The sequence below is a fragment of the Oncorhynchus mykiss genome, chromosome 7, assembly GCF_013265735.2.
Source record: "Oncorhynchus mykiss isolate Arlee chromosome 7, USDA_OmykA_1.1, whole genome shotgun sequence".
Taxonomy (NCBI): Eukaryota; Metazoa; Chordata; class Actinopteri; order Salmoniformes; family Salmonidae; genus Oncorhynchus; species Oncorhynchus mykiss.
Window position 1 is genome coordinate 76440565 of NC_048571.1, and position 19674 is coordinate 76460238.

At 44.8% G+C, this 19674-nt stretch overlaps 1 protein-coding gene across 1 annotated transcript; it reads left to right on the plus strand.

Annotated features, from left to right (window-relative positions):
- Window positions 1-271: 271 nt before the first annotated feature.
- On the plus strand, window positions 272-14389 carry LOC110528510 (cilia- and flagella-associated protein 100). The gene is made up of 15 exons (XM_036984089.1): window positions 272-346; window positions 690-716; window positions 1971-2065; window positions 2379-2565; window positions 3942-4009; window positions 5600-5763; window positions 5939-6019; window positions 6850-7064; window positions 7850-7946; window positions 10098-10140; window positions 11853-12007; window positions 12306-12441; window positions 12693-12895; window positions 13214-13307; window positions 13596-14389. Exons 2-15 carry the CDS (start codon window positions 692-694, stop codon window positions 13707-13709), a joined length of 1677 nt encoding a protein of 558 aa, XP_036839984.1. The 5' UTR covers window positions 272-346; window positions 690-691; the 3' UTR covers window positions 13710-14389.
- The last annotated feature ends 5285 nt before the right edge of the window (window positions 14390-19674 follow it).

Genomic DNA, 19674 nt, shown 5'->3' on the forward strand with positions numbered 1-19674 from the left:
GCAGTCTGGCTCATATTCAAAATGGTCAGCTGTGCTTTAATAACCTATCAGATAGTCTTCTGTACCCAAAGTAAACAAATGAGACCTCCAGGCCAATTTGATGCTTAACAATCTAACTCCCAAAATCCCTGACAGTTTTTTGAATGAAGTCCTATTAAAAATGCATTTGAGACTGAGGAGAATGTTGGGAAACAGCGCCATCTAGTGGTAATAAAATAGAACCTTCTGAAGAATGATGTTACCACGGCAACATAACGCAACAATCGAGTTCCAATTCCAAAGTAGGGCAGAACTCTCTCAAGATGTGTCAGCAGAAGACATTGTCAAGGGTTAAATCAAATTGAAGGTAAGGAGAGGTGTTAAAACAAAACCGTATTTTACTCTGATAATAATTATCTTAAATTGGTTGGGGAAATATTTGGCTTGTCACAAGAAGCCAATTTGGCTAAGTTGTTGTTCGATTTTTTGAAACATTGTAACATTCTCTAGATAAAGAAAACAACTAGGCATATTCACCATTAGTAACATTCTATGCTACATTGAACACCCTGGGCCTATATATACATTGTTGGGATATTTGTTAGATTAAGTAATAATTGGCATGCAATATATGAGGGAAAAAAACAGTCCCTTTTTTACAAGTATTCGCGCCCCTAATTGTGGTAACTTGCATTCACTTTCTACTCTAGGGATGTTGTCACCAGCATCAAGGCACAGTAAGTAGACACGACGGATCTTCATTTGAGCCAGTTTGCTACAGCAGGAAAATAATCCTGCAGCAACAGGAAATATGAATTATGTGGATTATAATTAATGGCCAGTTTTGTATGGGTTGATGTGTTTTTCATAAGAGAAAATCAAGTCTGAAATTTCAAAGTGAAAATTAAAAACTTCAGAAGCCTTTTTAAACCTCAAATACACTACATGTTTCACATTTCCTGCATTGCATCAAAGTTCTCCAGCAACAGGGTGATCAAATTAAGATTCAACATCTGTATTGTCTTATAAATCTTAATTTTGACAAACTGATGCTGTACTGACAATGTCTTCATCTTGACACACTGATGCTGTACTAGCAATGTCTTCATCTTGACACTGATGCTGTACTAGCAATGTCTTCATCTTGACACACTGATGCTGTACTAGCAATGTCTTCATCTTGACACACTGATGCTGTACTAGCAATGTCTTTATCTTGACACACTGATGCAGTACGAACAATGGCTGTGATTGAGACGGGATTTGGGAGGCTGGCCACGCAAGACTAGGCTACTAAACACATAATAACCTGGTGTTTCTACTGGGGTGAATTCTAGTTTAGATGTTCTATATGATCCTATTTGACAGGTGGACCAAACATGCTGACAGGTCCTCTGATAGTTGCCCAGTCGGCGAGTGCCACCAAGTCATTGACCCCCCCCCCCCCCCCCAGGTTTTGGTTTTTACCCTAACACTACACAGCTGAATCAAATAATCAACTCATCATCAAGCTTTGATTCTTTGAATAAGCTGTGTAGTGCTATAGGGGCCCCAGAACCGAGTTTGGGAAACCCTGACCTAACTAACTGGTTAGCATTACTTGTAAGGTTGATAATGAGTCAGTCTGAGGTAACCCGAGAATGACTCTGTCATAAAAGAAATGAGGAAGTAGACATGGGAACCACCTGATCCAATTTCATTCACTGCGTGTTCCATTTGACATCACTCTAATCCCAGTCTAGGGTTAACCCCATTTATAAACTACTGTAGATAAAAACAAATTGTATGGAAAATGTCATCAACAGTTGGGGTTCGGAAATGTATGACACCATCCTAAAAAAGACAGTGACATAGTAGTTAGTACCAGTTTATTCTTGTGTGTTGTTACAACATGCATGCTGTTTTGGAGAGATTATTGTACTGGTACTGGTTTAAATACAAGGGCTACTCTTCTTCGTTGACATTTTCCTTTTTTATTGCAACGTGTGAAGATGTTGGTAAACTGAAGCCTAGGGCAAACCCTTTCGAAGTGCTCGATGACAACATTTCCCCGATCAGGAAGAAGGAAAAGGAGAGCAGGAAACTGGTGTGTATATGTGCTTTTATTATCCATTCAATCCAATTGTTGACAAAGCGCCCTGGGCCGGGTTTCAGTCCGATCGTGGGGTACAGGCATTGCGGATTTTAAAGGCAATTTCTGGAATGGGATCTCCCCGAACACAGGAGTATTGCCTTTAAAAGCAGCAATGCCTATAGCCCACAATCGGATTGAATCCCGGCCAAAATATATATTTTCCAATGCATTACACACATAGTTACTGTTCAGTTACCTCTGTCCAACTGGTATCTGGCCAACATCAGGTTAAAACATGCACCTATTTTCTTTCCCTGAGCTGCAGAGCCAGTTGGGCTTGCAGGTTCATGAGAAGGTGACATATGCAGGCCGTATGAAGGCCAAGCAGGCTGATCTCCGCAGGAAGCTGAGAGAGGGGCTGGAGGAAGAGGACACAGCCCAGCAAGGAGGAGAGGAGAGCAGGCTGGCCGAGCTACAAAACACCCCTGCCTGGAGGGCGGCCTTGATCAAAGGTGGTGACAGACAGAAAGACAGACACACATTCACGGACACAAACACACCTACACACACCATGTTGCTACACCATAATTGACATATACTGAGTGTACAAACGATTAGGAACACCTGCTCTTTCAATGACGTAGACTGACCAGGTGAAAGCTGTGATCCCTTATTGATGTCCCTTGTTAAATCCACTTCCATCAGTGTAGATGAAGGGGAGGAGACAGGTTAAAGAAGGATTTTTAAGCCTTGAGACATGGATTGTGTATGTGTGTGATTCAGACAAAAGTTTGAAGTGCCTTTGAACGGGTTTGTATGTGTCAAGAACTGCAATGCTGCTGGGTTTTTCACGCTCAACAGTTTCAAATCAAAGCACATTTTATTTGTCACATGCACATGGTTAGCAGATGTTAATGCGAGTGTAGCAAAATGCTTGTGCTTCTAGTTCCGACAGTGCAGTAATATCTAACAAGTAATCTAACAATTCCCCAACAACTACCTAATGCACACAAATCTAAAGGGGTGAATGAGAATATGTACATGTAAGTATATGGATGAGCGGTGGCCGAGTGGCATAGGCAAGGTGTAATAGATGGTGTAAAATGCAGTATATACTGTACATGTGAAATTAGTAATGTAAGATATATAAACATTATTAAAGTCACATTATTTAGAATGGAATTGTTTAAAGTGACTAGTGATCCATTTTATTAAAGTGTCCAGTGATTGGGACTCAATGTAGGCAGCAGCCTCTCTGAGTAACTGACTGAATTTCTTCAGCCTCCTGAGGTTGAAGAGGCGCTGTTGCGGCTTCTTCACCACACTGTCTGTGTGGGTGGACCATTTCAGCTTGTCTGTGATGTGTACGCCGGGGAACTTAAAACTTTCCACCTTCTCCACTGCTGTCCCTTCGATGTGGATAGGGGGGTGCTCCCTCTGCTGTTTCCTGAAGTCCAGTTTCCTGTGTGTATCAAGAATAGTTCACCCCTCAAAGGACATCCAGCCATCTTGACACAACTGTGGGAAGCATTGGAGTCAACATGGGCCAGCATCCCTGTGGAACGCTTTCAACACCTTGTAGAGTCCATGATCTGACGAATTGAGGCTGTTCTGAAGGCAAAAGGGAATGCAACTCAATATTAGGAAGGTGTCCTCAATGTGTTTTGTTCACTCAGTGTACATGTTAACACACATTTTAGGTCTACACACACATACAGTGTAGGTCTAAACACAAAGGCTTGCACTGAAGTCATTGATACAACTGAAATCATTCTTATGGAAAATCAAAAGCCTTTGTCATTGGCTCTTTGCCTCTATACTCAACCTCAGTCCCATCGTTTAACATTGTCATGCTGTGTAACCAACCAACCCTACCGTTTCTCCTCAGATTGTAATATAGACAAAGAGAGCATCAATGAGTTTATCAACCAGAAAAAGGAGATGTTTCTGTTGGAGGTAAGAAGGGAACAACAGTCCATATAAACTGACCTGGTAATCATGTTATGGTCTTGATCGACTACAACTGGAATGTGTTTGCAGATATTCGGTCTTTACACAATTGATAATGTAATTGTTATGTATTCATTGTCTTTATTGGTTTTCACTAGTGAAGGGTAGCCCATGTGTAGGTACAGTCAATACAAGCTTTCTCCACCTCCCACATGTTTCTGGGATTCTCCACCTACTTTATTTCTATCTATCTATCTATCATCACAGGAGGTTGGTGGCAACTTCATTGGGGAGGACGGGCTCGTGGTAACGGCTGGAGCGGAGTAGGTGGAAAGGCATCAAATACATGAAACACATGGTTTAATACCATTCCATTGGCTCCATTCCAGACTTTATTATGAGCTGTTCTCTCCTCAGCAGCCTCCACTGCTATCCATCCATCCCGGTATGTTCCTCCTCATCCATATCTCCCTGTCTCTCTCTCTCTCCCAACCCTCTCTCTCTCTCCCATCTCTCTCTCTCCCCAACCCTGTCTCTCTCCCCTCTCTCTCTCCCCAACCCTCTCTCTCCCCCATCTCTCTCTCTCTCCCCCATCTCTCTCTCTCTCTCCCCATCTCTCTCTCTCCCCCATCTCTCTCTCTCCCCATCTCTCTCTCTCCCCCATCTCTCTCTCTCCCCCATCTCTCTTTCCCTCATCTCTCTCTCTCCCCCATCTCTCTCTCTCTCCCCATCTCTCTCTCTCTCTCCCCATCTCTCTCTCTCTCTCCCCATCTCTCTCTCTCCCCATCTCTCTCTCTCCCCCATCTCTCTCTCTCCCCCATCTCTCTCTCCCCACCCTCTCTCTCTCCCCCATCTCTCTCTCCCCACCCTCTCTCTCTCCCCCAACCCTCTCTCTCTCCCCCATCTCTCTCTCTCTCCCCCATCTCTCTCTCTCTCCCCATCTCTCTCTCTCTCCCCAACCCTCTCTCTCCCCCATCTCTCTCTCTCTCTCTCCCCAACCCCCTCTCTCACCCCAACCCCCTCTCTCTCTCCCCAACCCTCTCTCTCTCCCCCATCTCTCTCTCTCCCCCATCGCTCTCTCTCCCCCATCGCTCTCTCTCCCCCATCGCTCTCTCTCCCCAACCCTCTCTCTCTCCAACCCTCTCTCTCTCCCCCATCTCTCTCTCTCTCCCCAACCCTCTCTCTCTCCCCAACCCTCTCTCTCTCCCCCAACCCTCTCTCTCTCTCTCTCCCCAACCCTCTCTCTCTCCCCAACCCTCTCTCTCTCTCCCAACCCTCTCCCTCCCCCATCTCTCTCTCTCTCCCCCATCTCTCTCTCTCCCCCATCTCTCTCTCTCTCTCTCTCTCCCCCAACCCTCTCTCTCTCTCCCCCAACCCTCTCTATCTCCCCAACCCTCTCTCTCTCCCCCATCTCTCTCTCTCTCCCCCATCTCTCTCTCCCCCCCCCCATCTCTCTCTCTCCCCCATCTCTCTCTCTCTCCCCAACCCTCTCTCTCTCTCCCCAACCCTCTCTCTCTCTCCCCCATCTCTCTCTCTCCCCAACCATCTCTCTCTACCCCATCTCTCTCTCTCCCCAACCCTCTCTCTCTCTCTCAGTACTCCCTGGCGGTGAAGCGTAGAGAGATCGAGCAGCTGGAGAAAGTGGCAGCGGCGGAGGAGAGGAAGCTGACGCACGCCGAGCAGTTCCTAGAGGACGATGCCATCATATTTGACCAATTCCTTAAAGAGAACGACAAGAACTCTGTGGAGGCCATCAAAGTGTAAGTAACCGACAAATAACATTCTCACAACGTAACATTAACCCAAACCCCAACACGTAGAGCTCTATAGAAAAGTCAGTGGAGGACATCAAAGTGTAACTAACAATGTGTTAGATGTACAGTATGTCCAATGTATTGTCTTCTTAAAGTCACATAGTGTCTCCATTTTGCACAGTGCTGAGTTGGAGACCAAAGTGAAAATGGAGAAGATGTCTGAGATCAAGAGGATCACAACCAGGATGGTGACCATTAAGAGGTGGGTAACAAACAGAGTATTACAGCTAAGATGGTGACCATTAAGAGGTGGGTAACACACAGAGCATTACAGCTAAGATGGTGACCATTAAGAGGTGGGTAACAGAGTATGACAACTAAGATGGTGACCATTAAGAGGTAGGTAACACACAGAGCATTACAGCTAAGATGGTGACCATTTAGAGGTAGGTAACACACAGAGCATTACAGCTAAGATGGTGACCATTAAGAGGTGGGTAACAGAGCATTACAGCTAAGATGGTGACCATTAAGAGGTGGGTAACAGAGTATTACAACTAAGATGGTGACCATTAAGAGGTGGGTAACACACAGAGCATTACAGCTAAGATGGTGACCATTAAGAGGTGGGTAACACACAGAGCATTACAGCTAAGATGGTGACCATTAAGAGGTGGGTAACAGAGCATTACAGCTAAGATGGTGACCATTAAGAGGTGGGTAACAGAGCATTACAGCTAAGATGGTGACCATTTAGAGGTGGGTAACAGAGCATTACAGCTAAGATGGTGACCATTTAGAGGTAGGTAACACACAGAGCATTACAGCTAAGATGGTGACCATTAAGAGGTGGGTAACAGAGCATTACAGCTAAGATGGTGACCATTTAGAGGTAGGTAACACACAGAGCATTACAGCTAAGATGGGCATGGCCTCCTACCTCAGTATAATATTGGAACTGTAGCTGTAAATCAACTATAACATCAATGCATGATGTACGTGTATATCATGTATATCTCAAGGATGTGTGTGTGTGTGTGCACATGTTCATGCCTTCGTTCGTTTGTGTGCGTGCGTGCTCTCCCCCTGCAGTGACATCTCTAAGTTTGAGGACATCATAAAGGAGTTCAAGATGCACAAGGAGTTCCTCTTCAAGCTGTCCCCTCTAGAGTGGCAAGAGGCACATAGGGCCAAGGCCAAGACACTTAAACTCAAGTCTGCCACCAGGTCTGCCACCAAGTCTGCCACCAAGGACAAGCCCAAAGAGAAAGACAAAGATGAGAGGGCTACTCCTAAAAGACGTACTAGTATGTGTTCTTTCTTAGTGTTTGTTATAAAACATACAGGATGTGATCCACTAAAGTTACCTTTTTATAAGTCTCTCTATCTCTGTCTCGCTATCTCTGTCTCTCTATCTCTGTCTCGCTAACTCTGTCTCGCTAACTCTGTCTCGCTAACTCTGTCTCTCTCACTCTGTCTCTCTCACTCTGTCTCTCTCACTCTGTCCCTCTCACTCTGTCCCTCTCACTCTGTCACTCTCACTCTGTCACTCTCACTCTCTCCCTCTCACTCTGTCCCTCTCACTCTGTCCCTCTCACTCTGTCCCTCTCACTCTAACTCTGTCCCTCTCACTCTAACTCTGTCCCTCTCACTCTAACTCTGTCCCTCTCACTCTAACTCTGTCCCTCTATCCCTGTCCATCTATCCCTGTCCCTCACTCTGTCTCTCACTCTCTCTCACTCTGTCCCTCTCACTCTGTCCCTCTAACTCTGTCCCTCTCCCTCTGTCCCTCTAACTCTGTCTATCTATCTCTGTCCCTCTAACTCTGTCCCTCTCACTCTGTCTATCTATCTCTGTCCCTCTAACTCTGTCCCTCTCCGTCTGTCCCTCTAACTCTGTCTATCTCTCTCTCTCTCTATCTTTGTTGATCTCTCTTTCTCTGTTCCTCTCTTTCTCTCTTTCTTTCTGTCTATCTCTCTCACACACACACACACACACACACACACACACACACACACACACACACACACACACACACACACACACACACACACACACACACACACACACACACACACACACACACACACAGCTACGGACAGTAAGGAGTCCTTTGCGGGCCGAGAGCTGCCACCTATCCGGGATGCTAGGACCCCCTCTAGACAGTCGACAGGTCGGAGTGACAAATTGTGAGTGTTTGTGTGTGTATGTATGTATGTATGTATGTAGGTATGTATGTGTATGGTGTGTGTGTATGTGTATGGTGTGTGTGTGTGTGCAAGTCATTGTAAATAAGTGGAAGACGGCGCCGGAGAAGATGGCTGACGTTTTACGTGCTCCTAACCGATTGTGTTTTTATGTTTGTTCTTTTGCATTGTTTGTAACTTATTTTTAAACTGATTTTGTACATAATGTTGCTGCTACCGTCTCTTATAACCGAAAATAACTTCTGGACATCAGAACAGTGATTACTCACCAGCCACGACTAACATGCAATCACCTGCGAGGAAGATTAAACTACCAAAGGGACATTAAAACTGTAACATCTTATGCTTCACGGAGTCGTGGCTGAATGATGACATTATCAACATACAGCTGGCTGGTTGTACGCTGTATCGGCACGATAGAACAGCGGCGTCTGGTAAGACGAGGGGTGGCAGACTGCATATATGTAAACAACAGCTGGTTCACGATATCTAAGGAAGTCTCAATGTTTTGCTCGCCTGAGGTAGAGTATCTCATGATAAGCTGTAGACCACACTATCTACCTAGAGAGTTTTTCATATGTATTTTTCATAGCTGTCTACATACCCACCACAGACCGATGTTGGCACTAAGACTGCACTCAATGAGCTGTATTCCGCCATAAGCAAATAGGAAAACGTTCATCCAGAGGCGACACTCCTAGTGGCCGGGGACTTTAATGCAGGGAAACTTAAATCTGTTTTACCAAATTTCTAGCAGCATGTTAAATGTGCAACCAGAGGGGAAAAAAACTCTAGACAACCTTTACTCCACACACAGAGACATGTACAAAGCTCTCCCTCACCCTCCATTTGTCAAATCTGACCATAATCCTATCCTCCTGATTCCTGTTTATCGACCTAAAATTAAAGCAGGAAGCACCAGTGACTCGGTCAATAAAAAAGTGGTCAGATGAAGCAGATGCTAAGCTACAGGACTGTTTTGCTAGCACAGACTGGAATATGTTTATTGCGATTCTTCCTATGGCATTGAGGAGTATGCCACATCAGTCATTGGCTTCATCAATAAGTGCATCGATGATGTCGTCCCCACAGTGAGCGTACTACATACCCCAACCAGCAGAAGCCATGGATTACAGGCAACATCCGCACTGAGCTAAAAGGCTAGAGCTGCCGCTTTAAGAAATCCCGCTATGGCCTCCAACAAACCATCTAACAGGCAAAGTGTCAATACTGGACTAAGATCGAATCATACTACACCAGCTCCGACGTTCATCGGATGTGGCAGGGCTTGCAAAACATTACAGACTACAAAGGGATGTACTGCTGAGAGCTGCCCAGTGACACAATCCTACCAGACGAGATAAACTACTTCTAAGCTCGCTTCGAGGCAAATAACAATGAAACATGCATGAGAGCACCAGCTGTTCTGGACGACTGTGTGATCACGCTCTCCGCAGCCGATGTGTAAGACCTTTGAACAGGCCAACTGGTTGCATCACTGGTATGGCAACTGCTCGGCCTCCGATCGCAAGGTACTACAGAGGGTAGTGTGAATGGCCCAGTATATCTCTGGGTCCAAGCTTCCTGCCATCCAGGACCTCTATACCAGGAGGTGTCAGAGGAAGCCCCTAAAAAATGTCAAAGACTCCAGCCACTCTAGTCATAGACTGTTCTCTCTACTACCGCACGGCAAACAGTACCGGAGCGCCAAGTCCAAGAGGCTTCTTAACAGCTTCTACCCCCAAGCCATAAGACTCCTGAACATCTAATCAAATGGCTACCCAGACTATTTGCATTGCCCCCCCCCCCCCCCCTTACACCACTGCTACTCTCTATTATTATCTATCACTTTAATAACTCTACCTACATGTACATGTACCGCAATTACCTCGACTAACCTGTTCCCCCGCACATTGACTCTGTACCGGTACCCCCTGTATATATTCTCGATATTGTTATTTTACTGCTGCTCTTTAACTACTTGTTGCATTCAGCGCATGTGACTAATACAATGATAAGAATTTGTTCTTAACTGACTTGTCTAAATAAAGGTTAAATAAAAGAAATAAGAAAAGTGATGACCATGTTATATGCTCTAATTGTTGCTATAGTGCTGAATTCCTGTCTTTTCAGGAACCCTGTGGCAGAGCTGAAGACTGACAGCTCTGAATATGAGGTTAGTTTCAACTTTAGAAGATCAGAATTACGCTGGAAGACAACTGCTTTCTGGCAAATTTCAGCCATCGATAAGCTGACACCAGAATGTTATGAATGAGAATACAAGCCTGAATTTGAGGTTTGAATAAAATGTGAATACAAGCCTGAATTTGACAGAACATATAATGGGCTGGTTTTCTGGACACAGATTAAGCCCCAGGCCTATAAAGCAAGCTCAATGGAGAGTTGAAATACTATTTAAAATATCTCAACTACTTTCACATACATTCAGAGTAAGTATTCAGATATCTTTTATTTGATAAAAGTAGTTGCATATTTTACTGTATTTGGAAATACACTTGGAAAGTATTTGAAAACACTAATACACTGACACAAATACACTCCCATGCATTTAACCCAGGTATTTTAAAATAATATTTGAAATAAGTATTTGAAAATACTCTAAAATATAATTTGGTAGACTATTTGGTTTTTAACACATAACCATTCAAATAATCAAATAAAAGTATTTTTGGGCTGTGTATTTCAAAATACTAAAATTGAATACCAGATACTCAAATACACATGTATTTGAACCCAGGTCTGCTTAAAATATCTACTCCACAGGTTCTTAAATGGTTCTTCCTCAGCTCTTAATGTTACTTGGAGAACACTTGCCCGATAAAGAACCTTTGAAAGTGTCTGTTTTCTTGGCGTGGCATCTACGGTTTTTCAGAATTCTTGAAATGTACGGAAGCCTGCGGATGTCTCCCTTTCCTAGCACACAGCAAATTGGCCACTGATAACTACTGTTGCTTTTTCGGTGTAATAAATTACACTGAAAGTATTAAGAGAGTTCAATTGACTCTCAGTGGTGTAAAAGATGGTGTAAAAGAACCCCCGTGTTGGTGTTAATAACCAGAGTTGGACCAAAACCACTCCCATCATTATCATTTTTCCAAGCATGCTCTATTGCAGGTATATTCTTAGAATTGCTTGTTTCAATATCGGTGTTTGCATGTACATTAATTATTAAATCAATCTTATGCTACTCAAATATAAATAAGACTTTTCTAAACTAATCCAATCTGTTACTTGGACTTATTGCACCCATTACTGAAATGATTGTTCTAGTTTAAATCATTTAGGTAGTCTCATAAAGTATCTTACTATCCTCTTACTCACTTAGTATCTCACTTGGTGAAGACCACAGTGATGAAAATGAATTTATGCAACAACAGTGTCTCTGTCACTAGCAAACACAGTCATGGGTGGTACTCGTAACTCTAAAACTCATTTGAAAGGCACCCTGGGAAATATACAAATAAGGTGCAAGACCCTACAGCAGGACTATTCAATTCCGGTTCTAGAGGGCCGAAACATTGCTGGTTTTTGTTTCTACCTGGAGTTTTGTATGGTTCTTCACATAACCATCTAATTTAAGTTTCTTCAGAGAACCTAAAATGGTTCCCCATATGGATTCGTTCTTAGAAACCTTATTTGGTTCCAACTTTGACCTTTATTTTTAAGAGAGCATGACTAGGATTAATCTGGGAAAACCAGCCCCAAATCTGACAATGCCGAACTCAAACCCCACTATTCGCATTTAGGCTAGCTAGCTTTCTGTTAAAGGATATCTTTCTCTTAAATGTTTTATAAACTTTACCTTTAGTTTTCCACTTACCCCGAAATAAGTCTGTCACCTGTATGTGGTGTTTGTTGCCCCTGCAGGAGAACCCGGAGCTGTACTTCAGGGACCCCAGGCAGCTGCTGGAGCTGCTGACAGAGCTGGAAGAGCAGAACCTCTCTCTGATCCAGAACTCCAGGGAGACCGAAGACGCCCAGGAGGAGTTCCGACAGGTCATGGACTACAACCGCAAGAAGATGTAAGAAAGGTCTGCAGGGGTTAGAGGTCAGAGGTAGATAGAGAGGGAAGTGAGGGCCAAGTTGAAAGTGAATGTAGACTTCCATAGTTATTGTAGATATGCTAGAACTCAATGGTATAGCAGATCTCTACGTAATGTGGGGCTCGTACAGTCGGACTAAAAAGGACGACGAGAAATGACGTTGACTGACATTGACAAGACCAAGGTTTTATGTCAACACTCTACCCTCTATAGTTCCTTCTCTCTTTCCTCACTTGCATTTGTTTCTATTTATGTGCACACATCCCCCTCTCTGAAGGGAGGTGGAGACCAACCAGCTGACCCAGCAGATAGACATCATGACCCACACCATCCAGAGGGAGAGGGAACGGGCTGCCGAGCTGGAGTTGAGGGCCCGCCTCTTCAACTTTGGGAAGTACAAGTCGGACGACCAGGTAGGAAAAAAAGTTGATTTAAGGTCAGTTTAGAGTACATAGTTGATGGTAGGATTTTGGGAATGTAAGCAGATCCTAGATCTGTGACTACGGACAACTTTTACCCAAAGCAGGAAATGGGAGAGGTCACTGGGAGTTACGCAGAGAATCAGAGGACATGCTAATACCAGTAGTGTGCCAGTCATTGGCCTTAGATCACACAGATATTTCACTCTCTTGTTCTTTCTCCTCTCTCTCCCTCTACTCTGAAGGAGGGTATGTTTGACTCCCTGGGTGTTAAGGTAGAGGAGGTGTACCGGGGCTGCGTGGGCGACAGCGAGGCCAACCTGAGCACGCTGCAGATGCTGAAGGCCATCGAGAGCCGCCTGGACGAGCTGCTGGAGAACGTGGAGATCGTCCCCAAGGAGCGGCTGGTGCTGGCCGAGAGGGCCAAGGAAAAGGAGAGGAGGTTCAGGTACGCAAGAGCTGGCATGCAGCCTCGTAGGACCGTCAAATAGGCTAGTCACTTTGGCCCTATTCCATTTAAATCTCTAGGTCCTTAGGCTTTAAACTTTGCCTAGTTGCCTTTGGTTAGTTCATGAACGTGGTTAGTTGATGCAGAGGAAGAAACTCAGGTCTGTGCAATTGGACTTGGGCCCTGTTACATTTCATATTCCATGTGCTGAGTACCAGAGCAGATGATTTATTTTTTAGTTTGAAGCGTATCTAGTTGTTTAGATTAATCTACCCTTCTCTTTCCCCCTTATAATCACTTCCTCCTTCCCTTCCCCAGGCTGCGTGATGAGAAGATGCATCAGGACAAGCAGCACCAGGAAGAGAGGCTGAAGAGGGCCCTGGAGAGAGCCCATGCTGACGTCAAGAAAACAGTCAGTCACACAATCTGCCTCAATACTACACAATTACAATCCTATAGTCCAAAATTATGTGCCAATTTCTGCCCGAAAATCAGTGTGTAACATTACATTGTCATTAGATGCCTATAGGCTAACTGAGATATTGCATAACTAAGCCATTTGTTTAATTACCAAGTGGGCTGTTCTAGTACAATAACATTTGATAAATGTCATGAGTTCATTTCATATAATTGTACTAAAGAAACCATACCATTGTGTTCTCTTTATTTGCTGATGCTAACATAAGGCTTTTTTCTCCAGACTGGCAAGAAACTGATGGCTAGATCACAGCGCCCTGCCCGCAAGCTGAAGACCAGTCAGGTGTATGACATCTCAGACAAGGAGAAGGAGGAGCAGCTCTACTTCTTCACGTAAAGGGCCAAGTCACAACACGGCCCCATACGCCACAACTGACCGGAACTCCTTTCATCTCTGTTTTGGCCTATTGTGGGGCTGTGACTGAGTCACTGTAAATACTGACTTTTTTAATAATTGGGTATGACGGGTATAAGTATGGCTTCTACAATGACCCTATTGGGCACTGGTAATGTCACATGATGGGATAGGTCCTACTTCTTTGGGACTGGATGGAGTTTTTTTTGAGGTGGTGTGGAGCACGTGGACTTTGTTTTGGTGGAGGGCTTTGAGGCAGATGGACAGTGCTCTCCCCACACATTTTACAGAATTTGATTATTTTAACATACCAGATTTGAATTACAATATTTTGCCATACCATATTATTCTTACGATTTATTCTTACACATCTTCATCTATTACCTTATATGTGATTAGCAGTTATATGGACTGACTACTCTAGCCTCTTTGGGGAATTCAATAGGAACCTAAAATCTATATAACAGTGAAAACAGGAGAGCCAGATATAAAATCACATTTATTGAATAAAGCCCTTCTTACATCAGCTGATGTCAAAGTGCTGTACAGAAACCCAGCATAAGATCCCAAACAGGGGGCCTCCAGGGTGGCGCAGTGGTTAAGGGCGCTGTACTGCAGCGCCCGCTGTGCCACCAGAGACTCTGGGTTCGTGCCCAGGCTCTGTCGTAACCGGCCGCGACCGGGAGGTCGCACAATTGGCCTAACGTCACACAGGTTAGGGAGGGGTTGGCCGGTAGGGATATCCTTGTCTCATTGCGCACCAGCGACTCCTGTGGCGGGCCGGGCGCAGTGCGCGCTAACCAAGGTTGCCAGGTGCACGGTGTTTCCTCCGACACATTGGTGCAGCTGGCTTCCAGGTTGGATGCACGCTGTGTTAAGAAGCAGTGCGGCTTGGTTGGGTTGTGTATCGGAGGACTCATGACTTTCAACCTTCGTCTCTCCCGAGCCCGTGCGGGAGTTGTAGCGATGAGACAAGATAGTAAAACGGGGTCAAATAAATCCCAAACAGCAAGCAATACAGGTGTAGAAGCACGGTGGCTAGGGAAAACTCCCTAGAAAGGCCAGAACCTAGGAAGAAACCTAGAGAGGAACCAGGCTATGAGGGGTGGCCAGTCCTAATCTGGCTGTGCCGGGTGAAGATTATAACAGAACATGGCCAAGATGTTCAACTGTTCATAGATGGCCAGCAGGGTCAAATAATAATAATCACAGTGGTTGTAGAGGGTGCAACAGGTCAACACCTCAGGAGTAAATGTCAGTTGGCTTTTCATAGCCGATCATTCAGAGTATCTCTACCGCTCCCGCTGTCTCTAGAGAGTTGAAAACAGCAGGTCTGGGACAAGGTAGCACGTTCGGTGAACAGGACAGGGTTCCAAGCTGCAGGCAGAACAGTTGAAACTGGAGCAGCAGCACGACCAGATGGACTGGGGACAAAAAGGAGTCATCAGGCCAGGTAGTCCTGAGGCTTGCTCCTAGGGCTCAGGCCCTCCAAGAGAAAGAGAATTAGAGAGCATACTTAAATTCACACAGGACACCAGATAAGATAACAGACTGACCCTAGCCCCCTGACACAAACTATTGCAGCATAAATACAGGAGGGGTCGGGAGACACTGTGGCCCCGTCCGACGATACCCCTGCACAGGGCCAAACAGGCAGGATATAACCCCACCCACTTTGCCAAAGCACAGCCCCCACACCACTTGAGGCATAACTTCAACCACCAACTTACTGAGACAAGGCCGAGTGTAGCCCACAAAGATGACCCCGACGGCACGAACCTGTGCTCATAAATCAGTATGAAGTCATAACACAAAACTAGGCTTATTGTACAAAATAAATGTAGAATTTTGCTTCAATCTTTTATTTAATCTCCTGGCGATTGGATTCAGCTATTTTGTAAAACAAGGCTAATAAATAACTAGATGGAAGTTGTCAGATATAGATAAGCATTACAGATACTATAAACAAGTGGACCGGCAACATTTTGAACATGGAACACATACGTCTCATTCCTACGTAGCTCATATGACACAGCTGTAGAAAAATATATCTTACCCTACCCACCACCAAAAAGTTAAAGCTACATAAGTCTAACAAACAGAAAGTGTCTGCTAAATGGATGAGTATAGTACATCATGTCTGTAAGGCATTATTAGACAGAAGCTCTGACAACAGCACAGTGTATGAGTGTCTAGAATATGGCAACGTAGCTGAGACTGACAAGACGTCACAGTTTGACAAGAGACACGAGGGACCTACTGGATGTGCAAAACGACAGTCTCTCTTTAAAAAGACATACAGCGTGTCTTTCTCGCAATCATGATTGTGGTACAAACAAGATTTCAGAAATACAGTAAATAGTGAGAAGAAAAAAAGTCCCAAAATGTAAATGTTCATTTAATTTATCATTCAATTCTTCCCAAGGTGCATTTGGTTCTGGCTTCCACTTCATCCCAACCCAGATGTACACAACTTTTTCATACCCCCTCCCTCTCACTCCAGGTCCTGCAGGTTGATGGTGCTTCCTGTAAACTGGGAGTTGTCCAAGCCATTGTCTTCCTCCGTCATAGCAGGAGGTTCCTGAGGAAAGGCAGACAGAAATGACTCATTTAGTTCTACTTCAATTACAGTACAGGCAAATACACCCCAATTACAGTACAGGCAAATACATCCCAATTACAGTACAGGCAAATACACCCCAATTACAGTGCAGGCAAATACACCCCAATTATAGTACAGGCAAATACACCCCAATTACAGTACAGGCAAACACACCCCAATTACAGTACAGGCAAATACACCCCAATTATAGTACAGGCAAATACACCTCAATTACAGTACAGGCAAATACACCCCAATTATAGTACAGGCAAATACACCTCAATTACAGTACAGGCAAACACACCCCAATTATAGTACAGGCAAATACACCCCAATTACAGTACAGGCAAACACACCTCAATTGCTTATATTCAAATACAGACCTAACTAAAAAGCTTAGCCTACATCTCTTCCAGTCATTTTTAAAACGTCCCCATTTCAGGATTGCAGTGGTTTTCAATTAAACTGGCAGCTCACTACATATCTGACTACCTATGGAGGACACATTGTTTTGTCCAGTTAAAAAGAGACTATCCACCACTTTAAAACCTCACATTTTTGGATGTCCAGCACCATATCAGCGTCTAGATATGTTCAAAATGTCGATTTTCTACATCTGTATAAGAAACGGTGCTAAGAAATGACCCTTTATGATTTCATGGGGAGTACTCACCTGTAGGATGTTGACTGGCAGGTCCACGGTCAGCTGGGAATGGGAGCTGGAAGGCTGGGAGCTCAGCTGGAAGGCTGGGAGCTCAGCTGGAAGGCTGGGAGCTCAGCTGGAAGGCTGGGAGCTCAGCTGGAAGGCTGGGAGCTCAGCTGGAAGGCTGGAAGCTCAGCTGGAAGGCTGGGAGCTCAGCTGGAAGGCTGGGAGCTCAGCTGGAAGGCTGGGAGCTCAGCTGGAAGGCTGGGAGCTCAGCTGGAAGGCTGGGAGCTCAGCTGGAAGGCTAGGTCCCCTTCACTGGTGGGGTCATCCTGACACAGACAAATACTTTATATGAATCAATAAATCACATTACATTCAAAAGGTCATGGATACTAAAAAACCTCCATATAGCCAGGTGGCCCCTGTCAGCGGACACACACGCCTGGCCTGTAATACATGTTTTCACCTTGGCATTCTGCTCTGTGCTTTATAGAAATAAATGCTGGGAAAAAAAATGATTTTTTTAACGGCATTCTAAATGTTGCTGTTAGAGAACCTTCTCACCTGCAGGAGCTGTATCTGAACATACTGGGCCCCTGTGACAGGGTCACGGATAGTCAGCCCCCCATTGGCTGCTGCAGAACCTTTGGCACTGAGGCGCTGCTGGCCTTCCCGCCTTTACTCTTCCTCTGGCAATATCCTGAACTTGCTGTGAAGACAATGACTACAAAAACAGCTTTTGAATTCAGGTTCAATCAGTTTCCACAAGCACTGCTAGAAAACAAAACAAATGCTAGCTTGGATGTTGCAAGTCAGTTTATAACAAATTCTTATTTACAATGACGGCCTACCCCAGCCAAACCCAGACGATGCTGGGCCAATTGTGCGCCACCCCATGGGACTCCCAATCATGGCCGAATGTGATACAGCCTGGATTCGAACCAGGGACTCTTGCACTGAGATGCAGTGCCTTAAACCGCTGCGCCACTCGTGAGCCCAATATGTAACCAACAAAGAAATTGTTCCTGTTCTCCACTAGACCCATAACGGAGTTGAGTGTGTGTTATAATGTACCTGAGCAGGTGGGGCCGCTCCGTTTCCTCTTCTCCACTAGACCCATAACGGAGTTGAGTGTGTGCTATAATGTACCTGAGCAGGTGGGGCCGCTCCGTTTCCTCTTCTCCACTAGACCCATAACGGAGTTGAGTGTGTGCTATAATGTACCTGAGCAGGTGGGGCCGCTCCGTTTCCTCTTCTCCACTAGACCCATAATGGAGTTGAGTGTGTGTTATAATGTACCTGAGCAGGTGGGGCCGCTCCGTTTCCTGTTCTCCACTAGACCCATAACGGAGTTGAGTGTGTGTTATAATGTACCTGAGCAGGTGGGGCCGCTCTGTTTCCTCTTCTTGGCCAGCTGGATGGCTCTGTCGTCGGTCCGCATTGAACCACTACTCTCCTACAAGACAGACGCATAAAAAAAATATGCAGTGACTCACAAAACAACAACATCGCGTCTCATCGGATGTCAGACCTCAAATGGATCAATGTCAAATGGGTTTGGGGTAGGGAGATCTGACCCTAGATCTGTGGTTATACACTACTGAGACTGCACATTCCAAAAACAGATCGCTAGAGATTACTGTTCTATTTAATTATGTGAATAGACCACTCGTCAGTGCTTTGAAGGGCAACTTGTAACCAGAGTGTTCGTTTAGTAAGCCACTCACCACAGCGTTCGTTTAGTAAGCCACTCACCACAGCGTTAGTTTAGTAAGCCACTCACCAGAGCGTTCGTTTAGTAAGCCACTCACCACAGCGTTCGTTTAGTACGCCCCTCACCAGAGCGTTTGTTTAGTAAGCCACTTACCAGAGCGTTCGTTTAGTAAGCCACTCACCACAGCGTTCGTTTAGTACGCCCCTCACCAGAGCGTTCGTTTAGTAAGCCACTCACCACAGCGTTCGTTTAGTAAGCCACTCACCACAGCGTTAGTTTAGTAAGCCACTCACCAGAGCGTTCGTTTAGTAAGCCACTCACCAGAGCGTTCGTTTAGTAAGCCACTCACCACAGCGTTCGTTTAGTACGCCCCTCACCAGAGCATTTGTTTGATGTTGAGATGTTTCTGTTACTTGAACTCTGAAGCATTTACATGGGCAGCAATCTGAGGTAATGTTAACTCTAATGAACTAATCCTCTGCAACAAAGGTAACTCTGGCTCTTCCTTTCCTGTGTCGGTCCTCATGAGAGCCAGTTTCATCATAGCGCTTGATGGTTTTTGCGACTGCACTTGAAGAAACTTTCAAAATTGTCCACATTGAATGACCTTCATGTCTTAAAGCAATGACCGACTGTCATTTCTCTTTGCTTATTTGACCTGTTCTTGCCATAATAGGGACTTGGACTTTTACCAAATAGAGATATCTTCTGTATTCCACCCCTACCTTGTCACAACACAATTGATTGGCTCAAACGCATTGAGGAAAGAACTTTTAACAAGGAGCACCTGTTAATTGAAATGCATTCCAGGTGACTACCTCATGAAGCTGGTTGAGAGAATGCCAAGAGTGTGCAAAGCCATCAAGGCAATCTCAAATATAACATTTTAATTTGTTTAACACTTTTGGTTACTACATGAGTCCATGTGTGTTATTTCATAGTTTTGATGTCTTCACTATTATTCTACAATGTAGAAAACAGCAAG

Bases quoted from the DNA above. Each gene is read 5' to 3' on its own strand.
- LOC110528510 (XM_036984089.1), top strand. From the start codon at position 692: ATGTTGTCACCAGCATCAAGGCACA. The intron at 4,010-5,599 runs GTAAGAAGGGAA...TCTCTCTCTCAG, and splicing joins AGGAGATGTTTCTGTTGGAG to TACTCCCTGGCGGTGAAGCG. The intron at 12,442-12,692 runs GTAGGAAAAAAA...TCTACTCTGAAG, and splicing joins AGTACAAGTCGGACGACCAG to GAGGGTATGTTTGACTCCCT.